The 15,474-nt window shown below is 46.4% G+C and overlaps 1 protein-coding gene across 5 annotated transcripts; it reads left to right on the forward strand.

Annotated features, from left to right (window-relative positions):
- On the forward strand, nucleotides 1-13,203 carry LOC104302735 (transient receptor potential cation channel subfamily V member 2). Of its 5 annotated transcripts, XM_054166625.1 has the most exons (17): nucleotides 1-333; nucleotides 977-1,095; nucleotides 2,013-2,308; nucleotides 2,948-3,081; nucleotides 4,160-4,312; nucleotides 4,923-5,063; nucleotides 5,536-5,834; nucleotides 6,376-6,552; nucleotides 6,959-7,117; nucleotides 7,242-7,337; nucleotides 7,874-7,944; nucleotides 8,773-8,938; nucleotides 9,741-9,807; nucleotides 9,895-10,202; nucleotides 10,878-10,996; nucleotides 11,734-11,828; nucleotides 12,582-13,203. In XM_054166625.1, the coding sequence occupies exons 3-17, from the start codon at nucleotides 2,070-2,072 to the stop codon at nucleotides 12,710-12,712; spliced, it is 2,355 nt and encodes a 784-aa protein (XP_054022600.1). In that variant the 5' UTR covers nucleotides 1-333; nucleotides 977-1,095; nucleotides 2,013-2,069; the 3' UTR covers nucleotides 12,713-13,203. The 5 variants fall into 5 exon arrangements, with proteins under 5 accessions (XP_054022600.1, XP_009901574.1, XP_054022602.1 ...); XM_009903272.2 differs by lacking the exon at nucleotides 977-1,095; XM_054166627.1 differs by lacking the exon at nucleotides 977-1,095 and having other exon boundaries at nucleotides 1-188.
- Nucleotides 13,204-15,474: the final 2,271 nt, after the last annotated feature.

Raw genomic sequence — 15,474 nt, forward strand, 5'->3', positions numbered from 1 at the left:
CTTCACTTTGCAAAAAAACTGTACAGTTGAGTAAATAACAATAATCTGTGGTTATTCCTTCTCACAGGAATCGCTTCTGGATTCTCTCATGGACCACCACCAACTAGGAGTGCAACGTTGTGCCATGAACAGGCTGCTACTATGAGTGTGATCTTCTCTGCAGAAGAAGAGGACTCCCACCCATGGATGTAAATAATTTGGGGTCTGCTTTCATGCTTGTTGGTGCTTGTTGGTATTTGACTTGGTTTCTACTGAGAGGTTATTTGCCTTCTGAAAGATCTGTTGGGACTCCTTGTCAGATCGGTTCTTGGGTGGAGCTTGCAGCAACTTGGGGTAAGTGCTGAGCTCTTCCTCTTTTGACAGCAGGGCTTTTCTGTGCTGCGCTACTCAAAACGGCTTGGGAGAGTCACAGGAAGAAACAACTCAGTTCTTGAGTAGAGACACGAAGTTGAGCTGGCAGAGAGTGCTCTCTGTGTTTGCTAGGGGCACACAGAGTGGGTGTGCAGGTTTTAGGGTCCTTTTTGTAAGACCGTTTTGCTTTTAAACCAGAGGGGCTGTCTGCACGAGGCTGACAGCAAGTAAGTCTCTCAGCGCTGTGGAGAGATGGAAACTGCAGCTGAGAAATGATTTTGGGGAAAGGAAGACAGACAAGGAGGAACAAACTATTGTGGAAGTACAAATAGCCCTGTAAAGGATCGGCAGATGTACCAGTAAGTGTTTTGGGGGAGGAAATAAGCCTGGAAGGGGATTACAGGGTGTGTGCCTGTGTCTGCAGAGGAATGTTTGCCTTTAGAATGTAGACTAAACTGAATGGCTGAATTATCATAATGGTTCGTTTTGAAAGCAGCCCTTGGGTTTCTTGCTGTGAGCTGCAGGAAGAGGTTTCCTGGCTGTTTTCTGCCTGGAAAGGTTTCTCTGCATCCCAATCTAAGGCAGAATTCTTACACTTTGTCAATTTACCTCTCTGCTGGTACAGGCTATGGAGTCTGGCTGTAGTCCCAGCAAAGGGAGATTTCTCTTCAGAGCAAACCTGTTAACCATTTGGAGGGAGTGCATGTGAATAAGATGGAGTTATTTTAAAAAGCTCTGCCTCAGGTTGGTAATCATGGCTGTGCCCTTGCTGCCTCACAAACTGTGTGTGAGTCTGCAGTTGTGTGCTGGATACAGATATCTGGATTGGGTGTGGATCTGAGATGCATCCGGGCAGATATGGAAAGAAGTCTCGAAGAGAGTAAGAAAGGAACACAGGAGAGATCAGATGAGAGAAGTGGGCTGGCTGGGTGCTCTGGTGAATACTGATGAATACTGATGCAGATCTGCATCCAGATTTGCTCTTGGGAGAGCTGTGCCTTGTTCAGGCTCTGAGGGCTGTGAGTGTCCACATGGCAGCTGGGGTGTGTGTTTGCCTGGGCTGTGGAGCTGGAAGTTCAAAGGCTGTGCTCACATAGATGACCAACAGCTCCAAACACTGGGGAGATGCCACACATTTTGCCCCTGGATGAAATGTGAGAGTGCAGCAGGGGAACATAGTCGGTGGATGTGTTTTCCCTGCAGAAGCAGCATAATGCTTACTAACAGAGGACATGAACAAACTTATCACGGTTCCAAAGGTGGCCTGCAGTTAGTCTTATCTTTTTGGCCACTTGGTGGGTAGCCTGTGCTTGCTGCACTGAGACAAGAACAATGATCATAGCCTCTTAAAGATCCACTTTCTTTGCCTTTTATGTAAGGAACCTGTGCTGCTGCCAACAGGTGAGGTCATCTCACAAAGGGGCTTCAGATGTTCTGCAGACAAGTTGCCTGTATTTCATGAACTGCTTCTGAACTTCTTATTTAAGGCCTTGATCCTTTATTCAAACACTCCTGCTGCACAGAGTTTTATTGAACCTCTCTCAAGGAAGCCACAGTCAACTGCAGGAACGTTGGAGCTGGAAACAGTTTCCTCTCTGTGTCACACCAAACACATCCTACGTTTGTGAACAAACTATGGAGATTCTTCCTCTCCCTTGCAGGTTTAGTCTCCCAGTGGGGAACATCTTTGGTGGTCTGCAAAACCATCTCTACTAGAAATGGCTAACTTCACAAATGGGCAGCCCAGCCCAGGCCAGAGGAACAGGTTGATGGGGTTGCTGGAAACAGATGACAGTATCCAGGAGGATAAACCTGAGTCTAGTAAAAAGGAAGAAAGATCAGGACATGGAAAGAAAGGAGAGACACGACCCTTGGAGACACCTTATCAGAAGGAGAGCAGTGACTTTTCTCCTAAAGTCAAGATCAATCTGAACTATCGGCCAGGACTCATCAGCAAGTAAGTAACTGTTGGTTATTTGTCAGAGGTGTGATCCCTGTTGCCCTGTTCTGATCCTGCTGGTGGGGACCTATGGACTTTACAAAGTTTAGACTAAAAGTGGCCATGTAGGACTATTACAGACGTGTTGGGTGGTGACTGAAAGCAGAAAGGAGGTGTGTTAGCTCTTTCCATGGGAGGTGTGTGTATAGGGTGTGTTGTGTGTGGTGGGTATGTCTGAATTAACACTGAAGAAGCAAAGTTGTGTGTAAGAGCAGCTTAGCACTGCACAACCAAACTGTTTTTGCCAGGGTGGGGTGTAAACCAGCTCATGGAGTGCTTTACACCATGTGATGGGACTGACTCTGGTCCTGCAGCTATCTTGGGCTTCTCTGTCTTTGTGCTCTGGATACGTTCCAGGGGTACACATCAGACTGGATCTGGGAAGAGCTCCAGCTGATGGAAAGAGCAGACACATAAGAGGACTCTGGGAAATTACTGTCTCTATTTTTCCCTTGACTCAAAATAAAAGTCTTGAGGGTTTTTTTCTGACAAACATTTCTGTTTCCTTCCTTTCTTTATGCTGCCCCACTGGAACTTATTGCACACTCTTGACATCCACTCTCCAGAACTTCTTAACGCTTTGCATTTCTTCCGTAGCCAAAAGGACCCAAACCGCTTTGACAGGGACAGGCTCTTCAGCGCAGTCTCCAGGGGCAGCCCCGAGGCACTGGATGGTTTACTTGAGTACCTAAGGAGGACCTCCAAATTTCTCACCAATTCTGAGTACACAGGTAGATTCCTGCTCAGCACTCTATGGACAGGTTTAGCAGAAGCAGTGTTTGTTAATGCAGGAGGGAAGCAGAGCAACCTGCCCATGGTTCTTTGCTTTCTCCAGCATTCTGGCCCATCCTTTTATTTTCCTAGTGTCCACCTGTGGATTATCTGATATAATTATATACACCCTAAGGCTTTTGCCTCTATTACAGGCTAAAAGTAAGAAAGACCTTTAAAATCATTATTGTGACAGTTAGTTTCTTAAGCAGGTAGTACGGATGTGTGCAAAGTATCACAGTATCACTAAGGTTGGAAGAGACCTCGAGGATCATCGAGTCCAATAGTATCACAGCATCACAGTATAACTAAGGTTGGAAGAGACCCCAAGGATCATCAAGTCCAACCTGTCCCAACAGACCTCATGACTAGACCATGGCACCAAGTGCCACATCCAATCTCCCCTTGAACACCTCCAGGGATGGCAACTCCACCACCTCCCTGGGCAGCACATCCCAATGACGAATGACTCGCTCAGTGAAGAACTTTTTCCTCACTTTGAGTCTAAACCTCCCCTGGCACAGCTTGAGACTGTGTCCTCTTGTTCTGGTGCTGGTTGCCTGGGAGAAGAGACCAACCCCTTCCTGTCTACAACCACCTTTCAGGTAGTTGTAGAGGGCAATGAGGTCACCCCTGATCCTTCTCTTTTCCAGGCTAAACAATCCCAGCTCCTTCAGCCTCTCCTCACAGGGCTGTGCTCAAGGCCTCTCCCCAGCCTTGTTGCCCTTCTCTGGACACGTTCAAGTGTCTCGATGTCCTTCTTAAACTGAGGGGCCCAGAACTGGACACAGTACTCAAGGTGTGGCCTAACCAATGCAGAGCACAGAGGCACAATGACCTCCCTGCTCCTGCTGGCCACACTATTCCTAATACAGGCCAGGATGCCATTGGCCCTCTTGGCCACCTGGGCACACTGCTGGCTCATGTTTAGGCAGGTGTCAATCAGCACCCCCAGGGCCCTCTCTGTTTGGCAGCTCTCCAGCCACTCTGACCCCAGCCTGTAGCATCACAGCACCCTCAATACTCTTTTTCCACTAGATGCAAAGACTGGCAAGACCTGCTTAATGAAAGCCCTGTTGAACTTAAAAAATGGGAAGAATGACACAATCCCACTTCTGCTGGAAATAGACCGAAAGACACAGAATCCCAGGCCACTTGTCAACGTGTCATGCTCTGACTGTGACTATGGAGGTAAGCTTTCTGTTCTGATACTGTGTTAGAGCAGCTTCCCCATTAGACAAGTGAAATGTGCAGGTATAAGGGAGAAGATCTAGATCTAGAGCTCTGGTGCACTTACAGTAACAGCCTACTCACCCTTTATTGCTGATTATGGTACTTCATCTTCTTCAGCCTTGAATTAACACACTTCTGCAACTTTGAAACCAAAATTATACATATTTAATGAGCCAAGAATATGAGAGGGTTTGCTCAGGAAAGCTTAAAAAGCATGTCTAAAAGTGACAAAGCAATAGTATATTGCTATTAAAGAATGACTTCTGCTGTTTGGGTTATTTTTTAATAGCAGTTGTCTTTATCCTCTCAGAGATGCTTTGAGCCAGGCAGGGGTAATTGCCTGGTCTTGTGTTCAATTTCTGATAGTCTTGAGCCTTGTTTTGTGACTCAGTGTTTGCAAGGTGCTTTGCCACTGAAAGTTGTGGAAAGTCATCAGTTGCCACCCACTCCCTGCCCAGCACTGAGAGAGACTGCAGGAGTGCTCTGCAAAGCCTACAGTGATCGCAGAGTCCTTTGCCTGTCCTCTCTGGTAGCGGCACTGAGTGACGGGTTTTGCCTGTCTCCCCAGGCCAGACAGCACTCCATATTGCCATAGAGAAAAGGAGCCTGGATTTAGTGAAAATTCTAGTAGAGAATGGAGCTGATGTCCATGCCAGAGCCCATGGGGAATTCTTCAGGAAGAAGAAAGAAGGAGTTTACTTTTATTTTGGTGAGTCAGTGTGGAACATCTTCCTTTGCTTTTTTTATTGCCTTACTACTGTGTTATGCCACTAACTCTCAGCTGGGTTTACCCCTCTCTGTGTGTGTTTTGCCATCTCCACTGTACTGTAATCAGGCTCTTAACTTATTTGAAGGGCAACATCCTTTCACAGACTAGGGTGCTCAGTGAGCATTTGCCATCATCTTTGGGTTTATGTATTTAACCTCATCTGAGGGGCTTCATCCACAAATACTTGGTTAGTTGAGCTCAGTTAGGGGTCTTGGAAAGTGTTTCAGCTGCCCTCACAAGCAAGGAGTAATTGCTTACTGCAAAACACGTTCTGAGTGTAGAGACACTGAGAAATACTTTGTGGTAAAATTGTGGGCTAAATACCTTTCCCAAGAATTGCTTTCTTTTTCTCCCTGTAATTCTCTTCCACCCCCTTCTGCTTCCCCTCCAAATACTGTCCTAATCTCTTCAGGTGAACTCCCCCTCTCTTTGGCTGCTTGTACCAACCAGTTTGATGTGGTGGAATACCTTCTAAACAATCCCCACCAGAAAGCCAGGATCCAGGAGCAGGATACACAGGGCAACACAGTCCTCCACGCCCTGGTGATGATTGCAGATGACACTGAGGAGAACACCAAGTTTGTGAGCACAACATACGTTGAGATCTTGAAGGCAGGCGTGAAGGTTGACCCAGCCTGTAAACTGGAGGAGATAGTGAATTATGATGGCTTAAATCCGCTGCAGCTCGCGGCCAAGACAGGCAAAGTGGAGGTAAAGACAACTGGAGGGGGTCCCTGGGGTCACTGAGAAACAAGGAAGACTGTAGTGTATATTCTCATCATAGCAATGGGGTTTGACAAAGGAGTGGAAGTGTTTAAAAAGAGCCTGGATGAGGCACTTGGTGCCATGGTTTAGTTGATTAGATGGTGTTGGGTGATAGGTTGGACTCGATGATCTCAAAGGTCTTTTCCAACCTGGTTAGTTCTGTGTTCTGTAATCTTGCACCCAACCCTTAGTAGTGCTGCTGATAGTGGCAGCACTACAAGAGACAATAAAGAAGGCCTTCTCCAGGCCATTCCAGTTAGTGTTCCCACAGCCAAGACAGCTGGTCTGGACCAAAACTGGTTCTATTCCTGAAACTGCTGATACAAAATGTAGTTCAGTTGCCTCTTTTTAGCCAGATGGTCTGGTGTTTGGCTGTGTTGAAGTGCATAATGCAGAAAGCCAAATGTCTTCTGCTAGATTGTGATTTGGGTGTGCTTGTGTCACCCTACACCTTCATCACATCCACATCTTTCTGGTTTCTCTGCAGATCTTCAGGCACATCATCCAAAGAGAGATCAAGGAGCCAGCGTACAGGCACCTGTCGCGCAAGTTCACGGAATGGACCTATGGACCCATCCATGTCTCTCTCTATGACTTGTCCTCTATAGACAGCTTTGAGGAGAACTCTGTGCTGGAGATTCTGGCATACAGCAGTGACACACCAGTGAGTGCTTTTACTAGAAGTCAGAGACAGCAGCATTTCTTTCTGCCTTTCTGTAGTGTTGCTGTGCAATTATGCAAATCAGGAAAGCGGTGTTTCGCCTGACTGTTCTGGAGGAGAAGAGCATGATGGAAGCATTTGCATAGCTTATTGTTTATAGCCTCTGACAACAGGAGAGAAATTTCTCATCCTTTTGTTGTTCTTACCTGGGTGTGTCCAAATTCCATGAGGAAACCAAGCAGAAATAGCTTCTTATGGGATGGTTGATTTGTTTCATGCTGAAAGGCCTGACTGAATCAACCCTTAGCAATCACCCCACTGGACTCCAACCCTGACAAAGAGAGTGCTCTGGTGAATCTGCACTCTGCTTGACACACAGGCACAGTTTTTATTGTTTGTTTTTCCATAGAATCGCTACAAGATGGTGGTTTTGGAGCCACTGAACAAACTGCTTCAGCAAAAATGGGAAACATTTGCTTCCAAGAGATTCTACTTCAGTTTTGTCTCATACTTGTCATTCATGATCATCTTTACAGCCATTGCCTACTATCAACCCTTACGGGTCAAGGTAGGGCCAGCCTTCTTTTATCTGGGAAGGCCTGAATGGATGGAGCTGAGTTGAAAAGGTGCAGGGTGGTTCTCATCACTGCCTGTCTAACAGTGAATTTGGGTTTTCTGCTTGTATTTTGCAGCCTTCGTTTCCAGTGGAGTTCACAGCTGGAGGCTTCCTGTGGGTCTCTGGACTGATCATTATCTTGCTGGGAGGCATTTATCTAATCTTTGCTCAGGTATGGGGATCTCTTGTCTAGTTCTATTTTAAGAAAGGGAATAAAAGGAAACTATCACTGACATGGAGGCAACAAATTCAGTTCTCCTGACCTTAGGATGTACATGAGTGGATGACAGGAGGGAATCCTGCTCTAAGACACTGAGAATGTCAGCGGGACCTTGCAGTGACAGGGGGGTGGCACAAGCCTAGGTTGCTGGGCAAGAGGAGGAACAGATTCACAACAGCAAATGATTAAGGGAGACTTCTGTGATTTATGGTACTGAAATGCATCCTTGGCATTTAATGCAGTCTATTAATAAAGACATGGGGCTGAGCCATGATTCAGCCTTTGTTTATTCTTGCCCATTATAACTAAGGCCCTTTTTTCATCTTGGAAGGATGGCTGGCTGAAATTTGGGATCTTAAAAATTAAAGCATGAAGAGGAGCTTATGGAGCAAATCTTTCCCCTGAGCAATAGGCTATGCTGGGCAGGAATCAGTCTCTGGCACACCCTGGGTTTTGATGAATGGCTACCATTGATTTCTCTCTATCAGAGTCTGTACTTGCGGCGGAGACGCCAGTCCCTGAAGACCATGTGTTCTGACAGCTGCATTGAGATCTTGATGTATGTCTCCAGAGCTTTTTACACAATCAAAGCATGGGTGAAATTGGTTCTCCTCTATGTGCAGCTAAGTTGCCCTAACACTGCTAGAGAGGTGGTGAGCAGGAAAGGAAAGATTGATTCCCTGCCACTGTCTCCTCTTTCCATCCCTTCCCTGCTCGCTTCTCCTACCTGCTGCATATTGTCCTAGCCCTGTGTTGGGTTTGCTGGGTAGGGTCTGTCCTTGGATTTGTAGCAGGATACAGTGAAGGTCAGACCCTCAATCATGCCACAGTTAAGAACATGTGCTTGTTAGAAAAGGAGCTCAGGTTCTTAGTCATGCTGCCACTGTGGCTCAGAACTGGTTGAGAGGAAAACAAGAACTCAGTTTGCTGAGGGGAAGTGTGTAGAGATCCATGTGTGTGCATGTCTGTGTGCATGTCTGTGTGCATGCCTATGTGCGTATGCATGTGTGTGTCTGTGCATGTGTGTGTGTGTCTGTGTGCATGTCTCTGTGTGTGTGCATGTCTGTGTGTGTGCATGTCTGTGTGTGTGCACGTGTTCCTAAGTGCTAACATTTTTTCCATGTAATACCAGTTTAGGTGAGTTACATCAAGCAGCTCAGAGTTTCCATGCTGTGAGATGAATCTGTTCATAACAAAGCTGCAGCAATTTGTGTGTCTGGTTACAGCAGGATTTGCTTATATAAACTGTGTCTGATTAACTGCTGCTTTATATGCTCCGTGTAGCCTCGTAAAATGTCTTCGCTTGTCCTTGCAAAGCAAAACAGATCTGCAAATGGGCCTTTTTGATGAGGTGAGGCACTGTGTCACTCATTCTATCTCTCTCCAGCTTCATCCAGGCTTTCTCATTGCTGCTGTCAGCGGTCCTGTATGGTGCAAGTTCAGAAAACTACTTGGTGGTGATGGTGGTCTCCCTGCTTTTGGGGTGGGTGAACACGCTGTACTACACCCGGGGCTTCCAGCGCACTGGCATCTACAGTGTCATGATACAGAAGGTTAGTACTTGGATCAAACTTTGTATGAAAAGCTTTTGGGTGTGAGGAAACGACAGAAGTCCTGCAGTTTATTCTCTGAAGACAGTGAAAACCATAAATGGAATCGATGTGCTGACTCTGGAAGCAAAGACATTGCAGAAGGATGTTAGATCAGTGTCTTCAAGGAAGTGCAGTTGTGGCACACCACTAGTTTGCTGTCCTTGAATACAGCAGGTGACAGCAGCTGACACCTGTTTGTCATAAACCAACTCAAATCTGGAAGTCAAAATCAGTGCCAGTTCTGTTGTTGTGTTTCCAAGCCCATAGAGGAGTCTGGGCCTAGAAAGCCAAGACAAAGCAGAGGTGAAATGAGGCGCCAGGGAAGAATTCTGATCACCACTTGTGTGAAACCCAATGGAGGTGGAAAAGAAGGAGATAGGTGTGATGAAACAATTTAAAACCAGCCCTACTACTATTTATGATGATATTTATTTCTTTCCAAGAGCCTATTCATACAGACATAATGTCAAACTGGTTCTTGTAGTAGTCTCAGATTAAGATACCAATGATGTTACTTACCTGAGGAGGCAATTTAACATAGAATCATAGAATCAGTCAGGGTTGGAAGGGACCACAAGGATCACCTAGTTCCAGCCCCCCTGCCATATATATTAGTAGTTTAAGAAGCTGGATAAAAGCATATTCCAGCTTCATTTCAATACTGTTGCTGGGGGTTGGTTTATGATGTGTATGACAGGAGATCCTCCTGGTGATTTCATGTGAGACAAAGAATGGCAGCTCCTCCTCATCCTCTGTGTTTCAGATTATCCTGAGAGATCTGCTGCGTTTCCTCCTGGTTTATATGATCTTCCTCTTTGGCTTTGCTGCAGGTAAGGGCCTGCTCAGCATTGTATTGTAGGCTGGGCTGCAAGAATTGCATTTTTCTGAGGAAGATTCAAATCCTGTCTTTCTCCTAGCTCTGGTTACCCTGATGGGGGATGCTCCTTCGGTCTCTCACAACAAGTCACTTGCTCATCTGGAGAGCTCTGGCAGCCATGCTATGTATGGTGGGCTGCTGAGTGTCTCCCTGGAGCTCTTCAAGATCACCATTGGGATGGGTGACCTGGATTTCCAGGAGCACACCAGATTCAGATACTTTGTCACGTTCCTGCTGCTTCTCTTTGTGACCTTCACTTACATCCTTCTGCTCAACATGCTGATCGCGCTGATGAATGAGACTGTCACAGACATTTCTGGTGACAGCAAAAGTGTCTGGAAGCTGCAGGTGAGGAATGGAGATGCTCAGCAGTTAGGTTATGGCCCAGACTCCTACCTGAGTCTTACAGGGTCATGGCCCAGACTCCTAAGTGAGTCTCATAACACAGAATCATTAAGGTTAGAAAAGACATCCAAGATCAAGGCCAACCACCAACCCAACACCACTGTGCCCACTAAATCATATCCCAAAGTGCCATGCCTATGTGTTTTTTGAACACCTTCAGGGATGGTGACTCCACCACTTCCCTGGGCAGCCTGTTCCAATGTTCCACCCTTTCAATAAAGAGCTGTTTCCTGATGTACAATCTAAACCTCCCCTAGTACAACTTGAGGCCATTTCCTCTTGTCCTAATCAGAGAAGAGAGTGCCTGTCTTGAACCTAAGCCTCAGCTGTACACTTCTCTTTTACATAAATTTGCCACTCTGGGGGGTGAATCCTGACATCATTTTCAGATGTTATTAAAACTGATGCTGTTTGCATGGCCACCAGCCAGTCCAGATCCACATGCATAAGGAACCTGAGAGGGTTAGTGATTGGTGCTATTAAACTAAGGAGCACTTTGAGGTTAGGTTCCAACATGATTTCCTAAGTCTAAGTAGTTTCTGTCTGGGGCAGATTTAATCCAGAGGGGCTGGGCTGTGTGTGCTTTGTTTTCTCCCTGACATGGGCTTCTTCTTTCAGAGGGCTATTGCTATTCTAGAAATAGAGAAGGCTTGGCTGTGGCGCCAAGGTGGGAAGAGGAGATCTGGCTGCTTGGTTTCAGTGGGCCTCAATAAGAAAGATGAGAGGTGGTGTTTCAGGTAAGGGGGAGGTACCATTGCCCCTTATGCTCCAACCTAGTAATCCCAGAATTCACAAGGTGGTAACCCTGCACCACCCCAAGGAATTTCAGCAGTGACTCAACAGAGTGACTCAACTGCGTGTGCCTGGGTACATGCAGATTGGTTGGTGACTGCAACTGGCTGAGCCACTGGCATTGTCACCAAGACATGCTGTCACCAAAAGATGTCCTGTTCAACCCACACCTGTGCAAGTGGCTATGGTGCCAGGATGTCTGCAGTGATGCCTTCTTTGCTGCTGCCAATGTAGCTGTGCCCAGAGCAGGCTGTGGTGGGAGGGATGCAGGCTGGTGGCTGCTATGCTCAAGAACATGCAGCATGAGGAAGCAGCACCCCTCCTCACATACAGGGGCTAGGAGAGCAGGTGAACCTTTCTCCAGCCAATGAACCCAGCTGCAGGCATCACTTCTGTAACTCCAAGATGTTAGAAAGTAGAACCTAGGAGCCTGTTCTCTGGGAGGAACTGAAGTATTTCAAAACAAAAACCAGAAGCCAGCACACAATGTGCAGGAGGAGAAGATACTTAGACCACTGAAAATCTGTACTCAAAGAAAAGCTCTGTAGGATGTTGTTGCTGCAGCCAGAGCATTAGGGTTGTGTTGGCAGGATGAGCTGGGTTGGCATGCTGCAGGACAGCGAGGTATGGCCTGAAATGCTGTGCTCTGTGCATCAGTGTTTGTTCCATTTTGTCTCTCCAGAGTAGAAGAAATTAAGTGGACAAACTGGGCAAAGGATGTGGGAGTTCTTAAGGAAGAGCCTGGAAACACCAATGATTCAGACATAAATCCAGAAGGTAAATTAAATAATGGAGATGGAAAAAGATAGTCAGGATCCTTTTAGCTTCCTGCTCAGCAACTACTCTTGGCATGTTGCTGTGCTTTGGATAGCAGAAATTTCAAGCAGGCCAACTTGCAGATGAAATTGCTTCCACACAGCATCCCTCAGTGGTAACAGCAGCACTTGTGAGCTGAGAAAACAAACAACCAGAGTAGGTATGGACTTGGTCAGAGTTTGGAAACCACTGATGAGAATGAAGGAGATGCTATTCCCACTTACCTCTGGTAGAAATGGGCAGGAAAAGCTGCTGAGAAAAGCCAGGGCTGTGCTTCCCAGGGACCCAGCAGCCCAAGTGCTTGGTGGCTTTTCTAGGAAAAGTGAAATTGAGGCCAACTCATACTGCAAGTCTTGAAATCTCAGGGCTTTGCTAGCACAACCAGGGCACTGGCAGCTTTGTCAGATCCTGCCTAAGGGAATTGTGTTTGCTTCCCTTGTTACACCTGGGAAGCAACTCTGTGGAAAATGGAGAACTGTTTTGTCAGCCTGGCAGAGCTTGGGCAGAAGCTTCATCAACTTTAACCACAGCCTCCAGTTCTTCAGCATAGGTTTATCCTAGCTGGGAGTTTTGTAGGAGTGGGAAAGTTGCAACACTTGAAATACTATCTGCTGTATCTTGGGTTTTCCCAAAACCTGCACCCTTCTGAAAACTGAATCCCTTTGTCAGCTTCCTGCTGACAGAGGGCTGCTGTTTTTCTGTCTCCTGCTGTAGAGACGAGATCATGGAAACGGATGCCACAGAAACAACTGAGATCAGCTGCCTCAGAGGAGCAGTCACTATTGCAGTCCCAGCTGTCAGCAACTGAGATGATGCCTCTAGAGGGAAAAACCAGAAGTCTTTAGCAGGTTTTCTGAATTGCAGTCTTGCTTCCATCTTCCAAGGAGTAGTTCTTCCTATAGCAGCTGGAAGACTTGAAGGCATTATCAGTATTAAAGTGCATTTCATTGAAGACTGTGGTTCAGCCTGTGGCTTTAAATATTTTCATGCACTTTAATCCTTAATTTCCTCTGAAGAAATTATTTTTACTCAACTTTCTCTGCCTGACACTTTCTTATTAGTATGTCTAAAGGTACAGGAGCAAGATCCCAGGGGCAGTGGGGAGTGGTCTTTGAGAAGGCAGTGCTTTGAGCTGTACAGAAACAATGCTGCTTGCCATAGAGAAGCAAAAGATGGAGTGATTCAGCTAAGAATGGGTCATCCTGTGTTGCTTTTGTCACAAGAGACTGCACTGGAATGCTTGGAATAAAGAGTGTTGTAGAGGCATCAAAAGTTGGTAAGGATGGAGTTGGCTTCTGTGCAAAACACATCAGTGAGTGATGGGAGTGGACAAACAGTCTTCAAGAGCCACACCGAGTCTGTCAGCAGCTGCAGTGCTGAGTGTTTAGCCCCCCTCAGAATTCCCATTTTACACTGTTGCAATGAAGTCATTTACACAATGGGCACATTTGCTTAAGAGCACATTAGTGATGGGCATTTCCTCCACCTGTAACTTCACGTGGTGAACTTCTGAAGCATCTGCCTCTCACAGGTTACTTTGTAGGGAAGAGCAGCAGAATCCTGCAGGTGGCTTCTGAGAGGCAGATGGGGCAAAATGTGCTTAATGTTTCCTGTCAGCCTTAGTGGGCATCATCCTGTCTTGCTGTAAACAATTGCAAGGAGCTCATTGCTTTGTGTGATGTGCACACTGCCTCAGGCAGGGTAGGGAGCATTCTTTGACCTTTGTGGAAAGAAGATAAAAATGAGCTGTCTCCCTTTCAGCCCTTCCTTAAAAATAATAACATGCAGCATTTCTCTGAACTGCCAATGCCTCAAGTTTACTTAATTGAAAATCTTCATCCTTGGATATATTTTTCAGAGCTTCAGCCTCCCTCAAAAAGGGAGAGATGTGGTCAGTGTGGAATATAAGATCACATTCCTGATTATATTTCACCCAGCACTGTGCTGACCTCACTGCTGTACAAGTTAACTCTTTGCTTTTTCATGACCTCATGTCAGTCTATGCAGCCACATCTGAAAATGTAACAGCTGATGGTGCACTGGGTGCAGCTTGCATGCAGGGAATGGTGAGGGACAACCCTGAGCAAACTGCAAGCTACAGATGTAGTGTGGGGTGTCCCTGCCCATGGCAGGGGGGTTGGAACTAGATGATCCTTGTGGACCCCTCCAACCCTGACTGATATTATGATACTATGATACTATGTTGGCAGCACCTTTCCTTCAGTAGGATAAATTCTGCAACTCAAGATCTCCTGTCTGTCATTTCTGCTCTGAGCAGGTGAAGCTGGGAGGTTTGTCTTTTGGAGACAATCATCTTAGTCCTGTTGCCTACTGCATGCACATGGCTGGCAGCAACAGCTCTGCTTTTAAAACTTATTCCCTGTCACTTCAGACAGGTTCTTCCCCTGTGCTGGATAATTCCTCTGCAGCCTCTCTGCACTGGGTCTTTGAATTGTAATTAACTTTTCTCACTCCAGCTTCTGCTGTTTTCCTGCTTTGTGAAGCCTTCAGCTGCTTTTTCCATCTATGGCTTTGTCCTAAGTGTTCCCAAGATTTGGCAAGGTGCTCATATTGCACAAAGGGATCATCTGGCATATGGTAATCTATTGCTGTGCTTGGTGCTTTGCTGTGGTAGGGACACTGAGATTCTCAGGAAGTGCAGAGTCAGATCTGCCATCCCTGCCTGGAATACCCAGCAAAAGAGAAATCTGGCTTTCCAGAAGTGTTTTTGATAGCTGTGACAGCTTGCATTCAAGATAACATGCCTCAAGCCATTCCTTGAACCTGCTTCTCTTTAAATCCCTCTCTTAAGCTTGCAGTATTAGTTTTATCTTTTGATCTGCATCAAAAAATGTTCTTAAACATCTCCTGTCTGCTGTAAAGCAGGGCTGTGGCATTCCTGGTGCTTCACAGTCACGGCACAGACCTCCAGTCCTCTTTAAGCTCACGAGCAAAGGATGATGGACACCAGACAGGGCCAGGCACGTGCAGCAAACAGATATGTCAGGTTGGTCAGAAGGTTTAGAAGTGCCCATGCTGTTGGACAGGTCTTTGATGTGCTATGGAGAACTGGAGATTTTTGAAGAGTTAAAACCTCTGTGCAGTGAGAGGTGAGTCAGCACCATGGAGATTTGTAGCAGTAACCTCCCAGGTTTCTGTACTCTTAATGCAGGCAAAGCTCCCCTTTGGTGTCCCCATCTGAGCCACTTCTCATTTTGGTCACGTCACAAAGAGGACATTGGTCTGGGGTTTATTCTGAGGGATGTCTGCAGTTCCTTACAAGAGAAAAGATTTTGGTGCTGGTTCATAGCTTTGAAGGCCCAACAGGACTTTTGGGATCCACTCTTACTATCCTAATGTTTTGTCAAGGAACACTTCAGTCATTTACTCAAGAACCTCTTGTGACAGGTAAACCCACCTGTAAGTGAACCCACCCTGTGCAGATTGGCTTTGCAGGGCTCTCATCTGAGAGAACAGAAACCTCTCACAACTGGCAGTGAAGGAACAGCTGCAATTTCTGTCCTCTACCTGCTCTGTAAGTATGAGCCACAGAGACTCTGAAGGCCCAGCCATGCCATGAAGAAAAGACAGCAGCAGTTCTGGTTGC

The sequence above is a fragment of the Dryobates pubescens genome, chromosome 13 (assembly GCF_014839835.1).
Source record: "Dryobates pubescens isolate bDryPub1 chromosome 13, bDryPub1.pri, whole genome shotgun sequence".
Lineage (NCBI taxonomy): Eukaryota > Metazoa > Chordata > Aves > Piciformes > Picidae > Dryobates > Dryobates pubescens.